An 18,356-nucleotide genomic window follows, 5' to 3' on the forward strand; every position below is an offset into this window, starting at 1 on the left:
TCTCATTAAAAACTGAAAAGCCCTTGTATCTGAAGCCTTTGTGGGGGAACCTACCCACCCCAGCCCCAATCTGCAAGTCATTGAGTCCCGACACACTCAAATTCCTTGCTCACCTTTTCCCTGGCTACATTTCTTGGCCACAATCTCTTTGTCTCCATTTTTGGGAAGGGCTGGATCATCAGAACTCAACAGATAGCACCCCCCTTTCCCAGTTTAAAATCTTCCGTGGGTCCTCCAAATTGCCCTCTGGGTAAAACTGAGCTCCTTATTGGCATTTACTAGGTGTATTTCTACCCAGTTCTCGCTCAACACACTTGAGTCTCACATTCCTTGTACTCCCAAGTAGCCAGGAGGTTCCTGGACAGAATTGAACAACTTTGGGAAGGCATTTTTTGACCTTTAGGTATTTTCTGGTACCTTAATTGTGTTTTAAAATGTCGTAGGACTACTTGGAGGAAGTCCTCATTGGAGTCTGCCTTCATTCAGGATGCTCTCTTGCTGTGCTGGGAATTTTTTTTTCTTCTTTAAATCTCATTCCCCTAACTCTGCAATGGATTCTTTTTTTTAAATTTTTTTTTTTTTAAATTGGGGATGGGGAAAAGGACTTTATTGGGGAACAGTGTGTACTTCCAGGACTTTTTTCCAAGTCAAGTTGTCCTTTCAATCTTAGTTGTGGAGGGCGTGCAGCTCAGCTCCAGGTCCAGTTGCCGTTGCTAGTTGCAGGGGACACAGCCCACCATCCCTTGCGGGAGTCAAACCGGCAACCTTGTGGTTGAGAGGACGCATTCCAACCAACTGAGCCATCTGGGAGGCAGCTCAGCTCAAGGTGCCGTGTTTAATCTTAGGTGCCAGGGGCAGAGCCCACCATCCCTTACGGGGCTCGAGGAATTGAACTGGCAACCTTGTGGTTGAGAGCCCACTGGCCCATGTGGGACTTGAAATGGCAGCCTTCGGAGTTAGGAGTACGGAGCTCTAACTGCCTGAGCCACCGGGCCGGCCCCTGCAATAGATTCTTAATTGAACTTGATCATACTCTTTGACTCCAAGCTGAAGAATTGCACATTGCTGGGAATTCGTTTTGTGAGCTTGCCATTAAAAATTTGTATAAACCATGATTCTTTTTAGAGTATAGTTCTAAAGTTATACTCACTTCTTTAAATATACAGAGAGGCCTTTTATGGTAAAATTAGTTTGTGCAAGTTCTTACTTGGTAGTTCTCTGTTTTACATGCTTTGGAAGGGATAACAGCTGTTTAAGACATTGACTCCATAAGCCAGGCATTAGGAATGATCCCCACCTCCACTAACAAGAGAGGTATTTTTCCCAGTAATCTGAAGCCCTGCACGTTATGTTTCTGAAGGAGAGTGTTTTCCAGTTTAATAACCAACCCGGAGACAACATATCTTGTGCTTTTTTTGAGGGGGCAAGCCGGTTTTGTTTTGCAGTGGAGGAGTGACCAATTGGGAATCTTTGCAGCCCCTCAGTTGTATAATGAAATTGGCCATGTTTGAATCGGCACTTGCAGGCCGTTGCTACCTTCTTGGGAGACAGACGGAAGTGCTGTGGTCTCAGAAAAGTTAGAGCTTTTGGGTTGGATTTGGTACCCGGACAAGGCTTTATGATTTGAATTGAGACCACCATGGGTATACTAACCTTTGGTAAATGAGGATTAGTTAGAAAGTTACTGGATTGTGGTTGGGTGTCTGTTTAAAAACGTGTTCAATAAAGCTTTTATTGAGTTTAGTTTTTGGAGTCAGGATATTCCAGGCATTTGAATCCACCATTTCACTGCAGTTGTAACCCAAGCCTGCTGGTGTGCGCTGCGGCTCCAACCACCATTTCATGGTAGTTTAATTACAGGCTCAGTTCTTTCAAGAAGTTGGGAAACCTCCTCAATTGAATCTGCAAACCAAGTATGTAAACCATTGCACAAATGCTCTTTTAAACCCTTACAACTAGGCACTTTTCCAGACCCCAGGAAAAACAACTCTGGGGCCCTCCGTTGTGGTGGGCCTGGATTTCATTAAACTGATACTATCATCTGTGTTCCGGAAGGAGCCACTGAGCTAGTGCACACTTGTGAGCAAATGCATTTATGTGCTAAGCCGCAGACTCAGAAGGAGCTGTTAAGAGCCGGCAGCAGGTAGCATGTTCTAGATTCCTGAGCTGACTTGACCCTCTGGGTAGTTTCACATGCACCTTCATTTCTCCCTCTGCTTGAAGGCGTTAATGATATCAAAATCCCACACACTGGGTGAGTGGGATGTCCAATAAAATGTTTGGAAGAGTGTCAGATGATACGTAGAATACTTAACACTAAATTGCAGTACTTCGGGCTGAGTACTTTGAAACTGTGCCAGTGGATAAAGATGCTCACTTATAAAGAGGTGTGAATTTAACCGACTGAAAGATAAGTTCTGCTGGCAAAAGCAAGAGGCAGAAAATAATGCGTTGGCATGTGATTTGAAGGTTGGTCTACTTTACATAAAGGAACTCTTTGAGTTAGTAAAGCAGAATTTTTAAAAGACACTGATTTTGGAAATAACACTTCCATGAATTTGTGTTGCATGATTCCATTTTCCCTAGAATGGAAATTTCCCCAGTGAGAATCCTGACCAATTTCTAGAACACTTATATTTCACCAAATTGTTGCTTCTGAAGGAGTGTAGATCATAGTGGTCAAGCAAGACTGTGATGTGATAAGGGGGCATTCTGAATTTCTAGACGTGAATATAGAATGTATCTCAAACTTGGCTCAACATGGAACCCTTGGAGTATTTTTCAGGATTGGTACCTTGGATCATGCTTTGGGAAACAGTAATGGTGTAGATTTAGAAATGGTTTAACACTGAATCTTTGAACTGCATAATGCTGCAGCTGAGTGGTCCAGTTGGTTTGGGGGTTTTGAAGAAGAGGTTTGTGGGCTGGCTTGTCCAAGTGTTTGATGCTGCTAGGTGGAGTTTGTCTAGGTTGGAGAGAGAGAGAGAGAGAAAAGAGCTTACCATCAGCTGATTCCCTTTGGTATGATAAAAGTATTTGACAAAATACTTTTGGTATGATATGCAAGTATTTGGTATGATATGCAAGAATATGTTAGGACGACTTTTTTAAAACGGCATTTTGTGAATGTTAAATTGTTAATGGAGTTCCTGTGTGTATTTCTTTTTCTTTGAATAAAGGATCTGGCAGTTTACTTGAAACTGCAGAGGCTGTTCAAGTAATGGGGTATGCATTTTTCTTTTTATATATGTATATTTTTTGCTTTAAAAGCTATTTGCTCATTTTAGATTATGTACAGGGTATGGGGAAATATACAGGAGGAACCCGGAACTGAAATCTTATCACAAGCAGATAACCACTGCTGTTTTGGTGTATGGGACAAACGGCTTACTCCTGTTGCAAATGTAGCTAAGGAAGGGGACACAGTATCTTGGTTAGAAGCGCTCATTTTTGGATCCTGGCTGCGTGCTTGAGTTTGAATCCTGGCTCTACCACTAACTAGCTGTGTGGCCTTGGGCACGTTCTTGACCTCTCTCCCTTACTGAGCTGGCTACACTTTCATATTATTATGTTGAATAACAGCAGTGAGAGCGGACATCCTTGCCTCATTAGCTTTCAGTCTATTACCATTAAGTGCGATGCTAGCTGTAGGTTTTTGTACATGCTGTTTATCAAGTTGTGGGAGTCTCCCTCTATTCCTATTTTTCTGTGTGTTTTTATTTTGCATGGGTGTTGAATTTTTGTCAAATACTTTGCTTGCATCAATTAATATCGTGATTTTTTCTTTAGCCTATTAATAGGGTGCATTGCATTGATTAAAAAAAAAAAAAACTCAACCAGCCTTGTATACCTGGAATAAATCCCTCTGGGTCATGGTATATAATTATTTTTGTATATTGCTGAATTCTTACTTGTTAAGGACTTGCCAAGGATTTGTTAAAGATTTTTATGTTTCTGTTCATGAACGATAATGGTCTGATCTGTAGGTTTCTTTTTGGACTGTTTTGGCTTTGTGTTAGCATAATGGCTTCATAAAATGAATTGGGAGGAAGTCTTTCCTTTTCTGTTTTCTGGAAGGGATTATGTAGAATTGGTGTTCATTTTTTAAATATTTGGTAGAGTTCTCCAGTGAAATCATCTGAGTGTCAAACTTTTCTTTTTAGTTTTAAAATTACAGATTCAATTTCCTTAATATTTGTAGGGCTATTCGGATTATCTGTTTCATATTGGTGAGTTGTGATAGTTTGTGCTTTTTGAGGAATTGGCCCATTTCCTTTTTAAGTTGTCACATTTATTTGTGTAGAGTTGTTTGTAGGATTCCTTTATTATCCTTTTGGTGTCTGTAGGGTCTGTAATGATATCTTTTGTTTTATTCATAATATTGGCAATTAGTGTCTTTTTTCTTTGTCAATCTTGCTAGAGTTTGTCAATTTGATTATTTTCAGAGAAATAGCTTTTTGCTTCATTGATTTTTCTTTGTAGTTTTTCTGTTTTCAATTTCCTTGATTTCTGCTGTTACCGTTATTTCCTTCCTCTGCTTGCTTTGGGTTTTACTTTTTCTAGGTTCTTGAAGTGGGAGTGTAGATTAGTGATTCGAGACTAGTTTCATTCTCTAATGTGGGGTTTCTGTTAGCTGCTAATGTCACTTCTATATATTCCTAAAAAGCAGGGGTGCTAGTTATATAGGTTATTAGCTGTTTTCCGCCCACATTTAGTAAGTTGCTAACTTGAATGTAGGAAATAATATTATTATTCTAGTCTCAAATTCTAACAACATGATTTCTGGAAATTCAGGTTGTAGAATTACAGCTGAGTGTCCCTGTCTCTGTTATTTAGGAATTTAGAGCTGAAAGCACCTTAGACCATGGGTCACCAAACTAAGGCCCTTGAACCAAATCCTGCTTTCTGACCTCTTGTAGTATGGCCCTCCAGCTAAGTATTGTGACTTTTGTATTTTTAAAGGGTAGTGAAACACACAAACACACACGTTTGAGTCACAGACCTGATTTGGCCTAAGAAGCCTGCAGTCTTTCCTGAGTGGCCTTTTACAGAATAAGTTTGCCCACCGCAGCCATTAGACTGTCTAAGTCTGGTGGCTTGCTTCAGAGCCATGTGGAAAAATTTACAAGTATAGATTCCCAGGCCCCCACATGACCTTTTCCTCGTCTGGAATCCATCACTGCACTCGCCCCTCCCTGTGTCTGGGGAGTTATGACTTGTGTCCCTCATCTTTCATCTCTGTTGTTCTGCAGTCACACTTAGTTTTCCAGTGCCCCCTAGGTGCCGAGGGATCTCCGTGGAAGGCCATTCCGCAGGGGGCAGGCCTGGATGTCTTCTCTGAGTCTGCCCTAGCCAAAGCCAGGGGAAGGGAAGGTGCCGCGGCCACCTCAGGGGCAGCTCTGATGTAAAGGTGATTTTTGACATCGCAAAGTCCAAATTGCTTTTTCTGTGGAAATGCTGTTCTGTTTGTGATTCTCAGCCTGACACAGAAGCTTGGGCAGAAACCCTAGAATTGTTTATACAAAGGCAGATGGTAATAGGTCTGACCTGTAAGGGATTCTGCCCACTTCAAGTTAGTAGGAAGAGAACTGGGCATTCCTCATATTGGTGAAGTGCTGCTGGATAATAAAAGTGGCTGTCCCACAGTTTCTAGTTTGGGAAAGAATTCTGGTTCTCCTTCTGGGCGGAGCTGAAGGAAACCATTGCTGTCTGACCTCAGCCAGCCTGAAACCTATTCTCCTGCTGCTCTGTCAGATGAGGGGAAGAGGGAGGTGACAGGTGGCAGCTGGGACCCTTTTCACACCTCATGGTGGACTGTGGACAGCAGTTTTGAACTAAAGGTAAGGGCTGGTCATTTTTCCTGGTTCAGATGCCTTAATTTTTCTCCTGTCCTCCAATCTCAAACTCTGTAAGTTCTCTCTTGCCACCTGGCTTTTCCCTTTTATGGTGCTGCTGGGCCTGCTTTAGTATCCCTCCTTTAACTTCTTCCTTTGGGGTTTCACGCAGCCCCCAGAGAGGGCTCTCTGTGGCCCTGACCTCTTATCCATGTCGTCTGCCTTGGCGGTCTTCCCTGCTCTCTTCCACAGCTACGGCCCGACTTGACTCCTTCCTCGTCCCTGAAAACACGGTTCCTTGCGTCCATGGGGTCATAGGCTGCCTTATGTTGCTCAAATGATTTCCTTCTGGGAGGTCAGGTAGTCCTGTGTTCAGCATCTCATGACCACAAACTGTTACTGTCCCCTCAAATGAAAGCCAGGTTTTTGCATAGTCTCCCTTTTCTGTGCTTTATAACTTGGTTAGCCTCCCATGTGGGCTGTCAGAACAAGAGTGGCGAGTTTGAGCCACTTGTCAACTCCACAGAGGTGCCACTCTATGCCAGCGGAGGCTTGTGTGGAAATGGACTTAGCAGGAAGGGGGTACAATATTCATTAGTGTTTGGGTTCCAAACTAAAGAGGGATTATGATTGTGTCTCATAAATTATATTTTTATAAACCCTCCTTTAATTTCATAAGGCGATTGGTTCCTGGAGGAACTGGGTTGGTATTATTTGAAAGGAGAGCGAGCCTCTTGCCCCCTTTCAAGTAGGTGTTGGGGGCGGTGGGAAATGCCCCTTAACTGCTCTCCTGCAGTGGGAACGGGAAGGCAGGGCAGTGAAATAATTAGCACATTTGCAGTACGCCAAGTGTACTGGAATGTGAGTTGTAAGTAGTTATTGTGGCTGGGGCTGTAATCAGTCCCATATGGTTTTCCTTAATGCGTGTTTGCCTGAAAAGAGCTTGGGTGTTAGGTCTGTGTTGTATGGCTGTCAATCCAGCTCCAGTAGGTCTTTTTCTTCCTTTCTGTACTTAATTTTTTCCTGGTTTGGTTACTCTTCTCTATGAACATCAGAAACCGTGCTCTGAAAATAAGACCTTCAAATGGTTTGTCATTGGCCCTTTCTGTATTTTGAAGCATCATCCCGCTACTGTAAGTTATTTTTTTGGAGGTATTATTGACATATACCATTGTTACTTTCAGGTGTATAACATGATTTGCTATTTGTATATATTGTGAAATGATAACCACAGTAAGTCTAGTTAATATCCATCACCACACATAATTACAGTTTTTTTCTTCTGATAAGAATTTTTAAGATTTACTCTTGTAGCAACTTTCAAATATACGAGAGTATTATTAACTTTAGTGCCCACACTGTACATCGCGAACCGAGGCACTAAGATTGGCTGGAGGTGTGCTTTAGTGTCAGGAAAGCCATCGCCAGCACTTGGGACAGTGTCTGCACAACTCGCCACCCAGACACTTGTTACTCGGTGACGGGCAGTGACTGTTGGGGATGGGTAGAGAAGACCACTCCTTGAAGCCCCTTTAACCTGGTGCCTCGGGCCTGGTTGATTGAAGGGGATAAACGAACTGCTGGAACTTTCTGTTGCTTTGATTACCTCACAGTAACTGAGAAGCTAAAAGTACAGCTCTTGTGTTGGGATGTTTTGGGACAGCTTTACTGAGCAAAGACGCACAGGTCAGTTCCCTTATTTAAAGTATACTGATTTTCAGTACACGCAGCCTTCCTGTCTACGGACTCAATCAAGTGCAGATAGAAAATATTTGGAAAAAAGTTAACGTTGTTGCTGACTGAACATGTACAGACTTTTTTTTCTTGGCATTATTCCCTAAACAAGATAGTACAACAACTATTTACATAGCATTTATGTTGTACTAGGTGTTATTAGTAACCTAGAGATAATATAACGGATACAGGAGGAGGTGTATAGGTTATGTGCAAATACTACACTGTTTTATATAAGAGACTCGAGCATTCCTAGATTTTGGTATCCATGGGGGGGGGTGGTCCTGGAACCAATCCCCCTTGGCTACCAAGGGGTGGTTGTATATTCAGAGTTGTGCAATCATCACCACAATTTTAGAGTATTTTCATCACCCCAGACAGAAATCTGTACCCCTTAGCCATCACTCCCATTCCTCCTAGACCCTGGCACCCACTAATTTGCTTTCTGTGTCTAGGGATTTGCTGTTTCTGTCCAGGTCATATAGATGGACTCATACAGTATGTGGTCCTTTGAGACTGGCTTCTTTCCCTTAGCATCATGTCTTCAGCGTTCATCCATACTATAGCATGTGTCAGTACTCGGGTCGCCTATGGATGAATAATAGTTCGTGGTATGGATATGCCACGTTTTGTTTATCCATTTATGGGCAGTTGAGGTGTTTCCACTTTTTGATTGTTATGAATCATGCTGCTCTGAACACTCCTGTTGGCTTGGGTTTTGTGTCATGGGATTAATCATGTTGCTGCTTTTATATAAAGAACTGGACGTGGGAATATAAAACCAAGCTGTTGAAGTAAGAGGGGCCTGAGGAAGCACCTGCTTGATCTTCACTTTAATCCCTGGAAATCTGATGCACACAGACCCTTTGTTAAAATTTTAAAAAGAATCGCAATATTTTTGAGGGTTAAACTCTTTTGATTGGGAAATACGAAGACCCTTTCCATATGTCACTTGATTCAGTAATCTGGACTTGCTGCTCGCCAACATTCATTTTTTCTTTTTTTTTAAAGATTTTATTGGGGAAGGGGAACAGGACTTTATAGGGGAACAGTGTGTACTTCCAGGGCTTTTTTTCCAAGTCAAGTTGTTCTTTCAATCTTAGTTGTGGAGGATGCTGTTCAGCTTCAAGTTGTTGTCCTTTCAGTCTTAGTTGTGGAGGGCGCAGCTCAGCTCCAGGTCCACTTGCCGTTTTCTAGTTGCAGGGGGCGCAGCCCACCATCCCTTGCGGGACTGGAGGAATTGAACTGGCAACCTTGTGGTTGAGAGCCCACTGGCCCATGTGGGAATTGAACCGGCAGCCTTCGGAGTTAGGAGTACGGAGCTCTAACCGCCTGAGCCACCGGGGGTCGGCCCAGCATTCATGTTTCTGATTATACCTAGAATGTCCTGAGTTCAAAAGATGATCTTGAGGGGGCGGTCCGATAGCTCTGTGGTTAGAGCGCTGTGCTCTTAACAAGGTTGCTGGTTTGATCCCCACATGGGCCACTGAGCTGCACCCTCCACAACTAGATTGAAACAACTACTTGACTTGGAGCTGATGGGTCCTGGAAAAACACACTTAAATTAATTAATTAAAAAGAAAAAGATGATCTCGAATCCTTAGGCAATTGTGGGCAAGTGTGTTGGATGAGAAGGAAGGAGCCTGTGAGGAATGCTATATGCTCTTTTGTTATTTTCAGAGTGGAGCCAGTTGTGGTGGTGTCTCTGCAACAGAGTTTTTAACTTGATATATAATTCACATAGAATACATTTTAGTGTACATTCTCTCAGTTTTGACCAGCACATATGGTTGTGTAACCACCGCCACTGTCAAGATAGGCCATCTGAGTGGATTTTTAGAGCACATACTTGAATGACTTCAAACTGTATTGGAGTCCAGTTTCTCGTTTTCCCTCTTTTAGGTTTTTAGGGGATAATGAAGAAAACCAGAAAGCTGGTTTATATGGGAAGGGAACCAGTATCACCCAAACCTGGCTCTTAGGTGCTCTGATGTCAGTGTCTCAGATTTGGGGAAAGGACGTCTGCGTTTATGCTTCCCCTTGCAGTGAGCTGCACAGGGTCTGCTGTCAGCCAGTTTCTGGGCCCATCTCCTGCAGAATCACCTCTGTGAAAGGAGGCGGGTGCGAGGGAGTGGGGATGGACCCTGCCCACAGAAGGGCCCTCTGAGCTGGACTTAAAGGGGAAATGTGCTGGTGGAGGCAGGGGAGTGAGGGTGCTGGGCTTTGGAAACATGGTCTGGGGAGTAGGAGGTGGGCAGGTTCGGGGAGGCTGGGCTTGGGGCCTCTCCACTTGGACATGGTGCAATGAGGGGATAATTAACCACCCCCTGGAGCTTAACACGTTGCGTGCGGCGGGGTTTAAATCCGTCGTGAAGATTCTAGTGATCCGTTCACAACGTGTTAAATAGCTTCTTGAGCTGTTGGACACGTAGGAGGCAAGCAAATAGGGGGTGGAGGACTTGATGGAATGTCCAGCCTGAGTAATTAAAGATATTCTTGATGAGAATAGAAATTCATCTCCTAATTTCATAAGTCAGGGCTTGCTTGAATGTGATCCAGAAAGCAGAAATGAACACAGCTGCAAATTGCCTGTTCCAACCCCCTAATTTTGCAGGAGACCAGCGCAGCTCTGGCCCATGGCTTGGGAGGCCACAGTGGTGTCATGGCGCTGCCGAAGGGATGGTGGCCCGCTGGTGGGTTCGGGGTTGGGTAGCTTCAAGAAAGCCTTCACACCCTACATCCTGAGTTGCCTTCGTTGAAGTTTTTGAAGTTGAAAAAGACTTCAAGGCACAAGTCAAGGTCATAGGTGGAAGGAGTCAAGAGTTTTTCTGCATGTCTGAGAATTGCTTGTTCTGGATGTGTGAGAATTGTTTATTTTCTGAGGGAAGCCTCTAATGGAATCCACTCTGTTGAAGGGGGTTACAGTGTTTTAACCTCTTCAAGCTGAAGAAGTGGGAATATAATTGAAGTGTGTTTCCCCACCTTTTTGCCAGGGTGCCTGGTGTCTTAGGTTTTTATTCAGCATGAATCACTCAACTTGTCGGGCTAATAAGGTTGGTGCTTACAGCTAAATTACTTAACTTCTGCATACAGGGTTGCCCACCTGATGGATCAGTGATGAAATGGGAGTGATGGAAGGAATGAACACTGGGGGCAGGGTTCCTTAAAGGAACCCTGCAAAGTGGTGTGTAAGTGAGGGGTGGCCTGGCGGGTGAGTATGGCTGGGGTAGAGAGGCCGCAGGGGGGATTTGTGGGAGAAACATCAGCGGACTGTTAAGGGAGATCTTAGTGGGAGGTCTTAGTGCCCCGCACTAACTGTTGATGGGAGGGAGTAGGGAAGTGGAGCCTGGTTTTGACTTCAGACTAGTGATTGGGACAGTGGGGTGAGCAGTTGGGCGGGAGGCAGGTTCCAGCTGGATGTACAGATTGGGATTCATCCATTTGGAACCAATGGTCAAGGTCAGAAGAATGAAGTTTTCCTACAGAGGTCTATAAATGGATCCCTGGGAGAAAATAAGGCAGGGAGTTGAAACTTGGGCCTTCATTCCCCCCACTCCCACCCCCAGTTGCTTTCTTTTTAAGTTTTTGTTGAATAAACACATGAAGTGGATAGTGGTCTGGAAATGGGGGCATTGAGTAGTCCAGTGAACCAAGGACACATTTTGCCCTGGAACACACAGGTCGCTGTGGTACTGAGTATGTTGGATGGCTCTGAGTGGTTTGCTAGTCACACGTCATTCTTGCTTGGCAGAGGTTTTCTAAGAACTTCTGCCAAACAGCATTTTATTCTAGTTTGGATTACCATGTCTACTTGAAAGGGGTGTGGTTATATGCCTTTTAGTGTTTGAATCTACTTTTGAATTTTCTGATTAGTAGGCATTTTTTACATTGTTCCCAAATTTGGGTATGCTCTGACCCCAGGTTCATCTTCATCTTCACTCGTGGTTCTCAAGGGAGCTATCTGTCGCTGAGCAATTGGGGTGTGGGATCCTTTTTTTCCCCACAAGGGGAGGGGAACTGCTCACATTTAGTGGGTGTGGCTGGGATTACCAAAGTCCTGTGAGGGGCAGGACAGTCATTTAAACCATATTGTCAGCATCAGTTGAGGAGCCCGATAGAGCCAAGTACGTTTTGCTTAGTCATGTTACATGTTGCTTACTAGATGGGCGTGAGGGTTGAAATGGGAAAGCAGTTTTTGGGCATGTCATGGATGTGGCTGTAGTTAGCAAGGAGTTTGGACTTTTTTCAGACCTGTTTTGTTGAACATTTTCCACTGTAACCTTTTGGTGACTTGGGTGTAATTAGTTTGGAGATAGTGGGGATTTCTTTTTGTTGTTTACATTTAGTGGTTTAGATTAGTGGTTTTCAGCGGTGGCTGCACATTGGAATTTCCTAGGGAGCTTTAAGAAATACTAATGCCTGGGCCCCCTCCCAGATTTTCATTTAATTGCTCTAGGATGTGGCATCAGAATTTTTAAAACTCTGATGCTTATATAATGTGCAGCTAGGATTAAAAACCACTGGTCTAGATGAGGTAGAAACTTTGCGAAGTGGAGCTCATGTCTTTGGTTTTCACTTTGGACTTGAAACCGTGATTCTGGAAAAGTGATGCTGGGAAGTTGTTTCAGCTCCGGCTCCCCTTTCTGGAGTCTTCCCCAAGGGCTGGGCGCAGTGGGTGACGGGGAAGCCCCCAGGTCAGGAGTAGGGTGAATATGAAGTGAGGTGGACAGTGGACAAAATGGCATGGTCTCGGTATCAGTGGCAAGGCTGGCACACTCAGTGCCCATGGGGACCAAGTGGTGGTGGCAGCCAGGAACAACATTCAGACCTGGCATGTTTCCACTGAACTGGGGGTTAGTCGACAGTATAGGAGAAATAAGTAGCACTTCAAATTGGGTTTCTTTTGTACTGTTTTTCTTCAGTTTGAAACTTGGCCGGATGGCCTCCATTAGCCCACTCTAATTGTGCCAGTTAGAAAAGGGACAGTCGCCATGCTGAGCTTGGCCAGAAGTCAAGGGCTTTACATGTATCAAAGACACCCCCTTTTTCTGGCCTGAGGGACAGACTTTGCCCCAGCTTAGGTCCTGCACTGGGTCCTCACTCATGGCACAGCCTGGCCCTGCCTGGATCATCCCCTTTACCAGCATGGGGCATTGTGTTCTGTTTTGTAATATGCCAGCAGATCCCAGTGTTGAGGCCATTTACCAGGAGTGTTGACTTGTTTTATACACTTTCAAAACAGAAAACATCTGTTCTAGCTCAGGAGGATTGAATAATTGCATAGTGGCTTTCCTCTTCAGGGTGAGCACCGCTGGGCTGTGTGGGACTCGGGCGCGCTGGGCACACTTGCCTTTACCGCCCTGCTGAGCGGTCATTTCCACGGTGGCTTGACCCCACCAGCCTTCCTTGACAAACACAAACTGAACAAGGTCAGTTCTTTTCATCAGGTTTGAAATTGGAATGTTTTTAGGAGGCAGAATTTAGTCTTAATACCACAGTTCTGGGGATATAATTCAAGCTTTCTTCTCATTTCCTGAACCCAATTTCAGAATAGCCGAGCCAGCTACATTATTTTAGGCCAAATGAGGTTCCGAATGGCACAGTGTTGGTGGGAATGAGCAAGACTTGAATGAGACACAAGGTCACTGTTTGCGTCGGTCGATGCTTGTGTTCCTGTGGGTGTGTGGTGTGGATTCTGCTCCGAAGTCTCTCCCCGATGTGGGGCTTTTTCCTGGGATTGACCTCAGTTCATCTTGGCCATCCACAGTGCTTGGCTACCCTGGCATCTCCAGCCCTGCCAAGGTTGCCTGCTCTCCTTCGTGTGGCCTGCTGGGTGCTGCCTTGTCAAAGGGAGGAGATCCCTTTCTTGTGGATGAACCCCTGTTGGTGTTTTCATGGGGGGTTTGAAGTCCCTTTACTTTCTCAACTTCCTTTCACACAATTGCTGGTGCTAAGCAGGACTCTGGGCTGTGGTCTCCTCGTCACCACCTACTGCTGTTTTGGGGTTTGTCATCTAGTTTGTTCTAACTCCTGGTGTCTGTGAGTTTGGTTTGTGGTCTCGTAATTGCTCTGTGTTTGGGTATTCAGAAGACTACAAGGTGGAGCCTTCACTGCCAGTTTTGCTACTCCACTTGCTGTTTCAACCGAGTTGCAAACATGAATTTCAGTGGGGTATTAGGTCTTAGTCTGCTAGAGCTGCTGTAACAAAGTAGTACAAATGGGTTGCTTAAAATGGCAACTTATTCTCTCCCATGTCTGGAGGCTGGAGCTCTGAGAGCAAAGTGTGGGCCCAGCTGTACTCCTCTGGAGGCTCCAGGGGAGGTCCTGGCCTGCCTCCTCTAGCTTCTGGGGACTCCGTGTTCTTTGCCTGTGGCTGTATGTATCACTCCAGTCTCTGCTTTGGCCTTCACCTCACCTGTGCTTCTTTCTTTCTCCCTGTGCCTTCTTCTCCTCTTCTGTCTTTTATAAGGCCACTTGTCATTAGATTTAGGACCCACCTGGATAATCCAAGATCTCATCTCTAGATCTTAAATTAATTACGTCTACAAACAACTCTTTTTCCAAATAAGGTCACACTCCCAAGGTTCTGGGAGTTAGCATTCTACCCACTACAGTGGGGGCAGGTACAGTTGTTTTTTAAATGGTAACTAGCTTACACTTTTTTAAAAAAGCCTGTGCAAGCAGAATAAGACATCTGCTGTTCGCTTTATGGTCTTCATAACTGCGCACTGGAAGGTCTTGGGAACATAGTTTTGAACGTCACCAGAGATAGATTGCAGAGTGAAAAAGTCCTTAACTTCCAGTGCAAGTTTTGGCACTCCTTAGTTTGTAGAAGGAATTCTGTAATTTCTTGTGAAACCACCCTGTATCAGCTTTGACTCTTTGTTTCTTGTTTTACCTCGGTTCAGGTCACACGGATACTTCATTTTGATACTTTTCAGCCTATGCAGTTTTTTCCTTTATGTGGAAAAAGCACCAGCCTGCAGAGGGCTCATGGGACAGTAGAGAGTAATTCCTTTTGTCTCATCTTGGTTTCTTATCTTACCCTCTATTAAGTGTGCAATACCGTGTTTCCCTGAAAATAAGACCGGGTCTTATATTAATTTTTTCTCCAAAAGATGCATCAGGGAGTATTTTCAGGGGATGTCTTATTTTTTCATGTACAACAATCTATATTCAAATACACTCATGTCACTGTCTTCTGGAACATCGTTATAAGGTACTAAATGCACTAAATGTGTCCATCTGGGTGATAATGTTAACTGGGGCTTATTTTTGGAGTAGGTCTTATTTTCGGGGAAACAGTAGCATTATGTCTTAAAAATGAACTTAGCTTAATTTAAAAATACTTTATTGCTTAAAAAAATGTTAACCATTACCTGAGCCTTCAGTGAGTTGGAATCTTTTTGCTGGTGGGGGGGGGGGGTCTTGCCTCGATTTCGATGAAAACACCATCAACTGTGAAGCGCAGTAACACGAGGTATGCCTGTGCCCATCTACAGTGAATGGACATCTTTCTAGTACTGTATGTCCTTATTAGTTATTTAACCTAAAATGGAATCTCATTTATTGTATTTGTATTTCTTTGATTTCTGGTTAGGCTGAATATTTCGTTTATGCTACTTCTAGTTGGCTGAATATCTGTCTCCATTCTTGGCACAGCTACCGTGTTTCCCCAAAAAGACCTAGCCGGACCATCGGCTCTAATGCGTCTTTTGGAGCAAAAATTAATATAAGAACTGGTCTTATATTAAAATAAGACTGGGTATAATATAATATAATATAATATAATATAATATAATATAATATAATGTAATGGTCCCAGTCTGGCTAGGTCTTATTTTCAGGGAAACACGGTATTTTGTGGTCAGTGTCTGTGTTCTTATTCTGTTACCTGTTAATCTGTGTAACCTTGCAGGATCGAGAATGTTTGTAGCTCATGGCCACTGTTTACTCAGGTTTTCTTATGAAGTTCAGTCATCAAACTGTGCCTCATTGGCTTTCCTTCTGAATGTGTTCATCCCTGACCATCTTGCCTTCTCCCCCTTGTTCTCCAGCTGACGGCGAAACCATTCTAAAAGGCCTGCAGTCCATTTTCCAGGAGCAGGGGATGACCGAGTCGGTGCACACCTGGCAGGACCATGGCTATTTAGCGACCTACGTAAACAAAAACGGCAGGTGAGGCGGCCTTGAGTGTTCCTCTTCAGGTCTGAGCACTTGGAGTGGGGCGTGATGTTCAGCGATTTTGTTGTTCTCCTTTGACAACTTTTAGGAGGGGGCTAGAATTCAGGGTTTCTTGGCCCTAGCTGCACAGTAGAATCTCCTGCAAGCACTTTCACAAAATCCCATGGCTGGGCACTCACCCTGAGACTGAGTCCACTGAGCATCAATATTTCTCCAAAGCCTCCCACTGTGTGGTCAGGACCCAGAACCCCTGGCAGCATAAGCAGTGTAAACGAGCAGACAGTGATCTGGAGGTAGTTAAAACACAGATTCCTGGGCCCTGCTCCAAGAGTTTCTGATATGGTAGGTCTGGGGCAATGCCCCAAGTAGCATTTCTTTTTAAAAATTTTATTAAATTTATTGAGGTGACATTGGTTAGTAAAGTTACATAGATTTCAGGTGTACAATTCTGTAATACATCATCTCTATATCACATTGTGTGTTCACCAGAGTCAGTTCTCCTTCCATCGCCATACAAATAGCATTTCCAGCAATCTTCCAGGGGAAGCTGACACAGCTGGTCAGCTGAGCCCCTATGCGTAGCACTATTATAAGTGATTTCCACTAATGCAGACCATAGTCAAATGCAGGATGCGAGTGGCTACCAGTAGCTTGACAGGAAGCTGACGGGATCCAGGAGTTCGTTTTTTTTCCTTAACACTTTATAGACTCTAGATTTTACAGAATCGAAATGTAGATGAAAGTCAGTGTGTTCTCAGAGTAGGAAAGGAAACCTAAATTAAGAAATGACCCATAACAGAATATGCCAGTGCGTTGAGCTCTTCGTATTTTCTTAACTCTAGATCTGTACTATATCTAGACTGGGTTAGTATGCAAAGCTATTAAGATTCTTAGTAATTTGCACTATTAATTTAAAAATTTGAACTCCTGGGTATTTTTGATGGCTTTCATTCCATTCCCCCAATGGCACAAAATACTAGAATTCCACCTGGCTTTGTTACATGTCCCACGTTCTCTCCCTTGTTTTTCTATTAAATTAACCCCTCCCCCCCTCCAGCCCCATGGTCTTACAGAATCCCAGAAGACAAAGCTGTGAGATGAGGGAAACTTTTACTTTTGAGGCTACCCCCTCCATTACTCTCTTTATAAGTCTACGTGGTCCACCCCCATGGTGGTAATGGGCGTCCCTGTCCTTATGCCTCTCAAAGATATCTTCACCCCTCTGTCTATTTTTAGAGTGCAGGCTTTACAGAACCTGCTGCCGACTGGATCTGGCTGGAGGGCTGGAGTTTGCTGACCCTGAACTCAAATGAATTTAACTGCCACCTGCTTGCCGTCAGGAACACCTGGCTCTGTTTTAAACTCAAGTTTAATCGGGAAAAGCCAGTTGGCCCTTACCCACTCCCTTCCAGTGCTTACTAAACCTCGCTGAATCACCTGTTGGGCAACCTTCTTAAAAATCAGATTCACAGAACTTGCTACTGAATGACTTTCTGGGCCCAAGAACCTGTTTTGGAAACCTTAACATTGGGCAGCTCTCTCTTAATTTTCCCTGAATAACTGATGGCTCCTCTGCCTCCAAGAAGAAGCTCTAATACGAAAGCCACAGGGTGATCTATGTGATTTAGGGGAAGAAGAGCAGTGGCCTTTCCTTTTAATTTGGTTGACATCTTTTTTACTCTGGAGTGCCACAGTACAATTCCTAACCTTAAAATTGTGCTTTCCTTTGTAGTTTTGCCAATTTGAGAATTTACCCACATGGATTGGTGTTGCTGGACCTGCAGACTTATGACGGTGATGCGGAAGGCAAAGAAGTTGACAGTGTCGGTGTTTCGCTTTTATTTATTCCACTATTTGAGGATCACCAAATCTGCTCAGTTCAATGATGTTAAAATTGTTTTACTTAATTGCTGACTTCCCAATTAACTTTGAACTTTCCTCCCTCCAGATAACTGATTTTAGAAAACCAATAGTTGTTCCTCAGTTTTTAGGAACATGGCTGTCATGCTTCCCCTGGACTACTTGAGTACTGATTTAACTTACCACTGGAGGGAATGAAATTATAAATCTTAACCAGGATGTTATCTCTGCATTATCCTGGAACTTTCCCCCTTTCCCATGATTTTGTTGGTAACTGAGACTGAGGTTTGGTCAGCACCATGAGGGCTAGTTGGCCTAGGAGTGTGGAACTGGGCCAGGCCTGGAGGCGGCTGTCGGGATGGGGGAGCTAGGCGTATTTGGGTACCTGCCCGTATTACATAGCCTGGTCAATACAGCCTCAACCTCCTGGTCTGTAATTTAGCTGTTCCACTCAGCCTATTCTATAAGCCTATTGATTTCTTTTAATTGTAGCTTTTGAACAAAGTAGAAGAAAAAATGAAAGAACTGAGTCAAGACAGCACTGGGCGTGTGAAGCGGTAAGTCCCCTCATGATTGTCCTTTTGTATTTGGTTAATCCATAAAATAATCCGAATGGTGGTGGTGTTCCTGAGTAGTGTCTGCTTAAGACGTGGGAAAGATCAAAGTTAGCTTCTGCTTCTGGCAACATGGTAGACTGAGCTAGTGGGCCTCACACACTGAAATGAGACAAAATGTGACAACACA

The 18,356-nt window shown here is 44.0% G+C and overlaps 1 protein-coding gene across 1 annotated transcript in view; it reads left to right on the forward strand.

The window, feature by feature from the left end:
* Window positions 1–18,356, forward strand: part of SMS (spermine synthase) — a 43,724-nt gene that overhangs the window by 5,827 nt on the left and 19,541 nt on the right. The window contains exons 2-4 of the mRNA XM_019714588.2: window positions 15,626–15,746; window positions 17,485–17,575; window positions 18,105–18,169. Coding sequence (XP_019570147.1) covers window positions 15,626–15,746; window positions 17,485–17,575; window positions 18,105–18,169 — 277 coding nt within the window. The remainder of the gene's footprint in view (window positions 1–15,625; window positions 15,747–17,484; window positions 17,576–18,104; window positions 18,170–18,356) is intronic.

The sequence above is a fragment of the Rhinolophus sinicus genome, chromosome X (genome assembly GCF_036562045.2).
Source record: "Rhinolophus sinicus isolate RSC01 chromosome X, ASM3656204v1, whole genome shotgun sequence".
Lineage (NCBI taxonomy): Eukaryota > Metazoa > Chordata > Mammalia > Chiroptera > Rhinolophidae > Rhinolophus > Rhinolophus sinicus.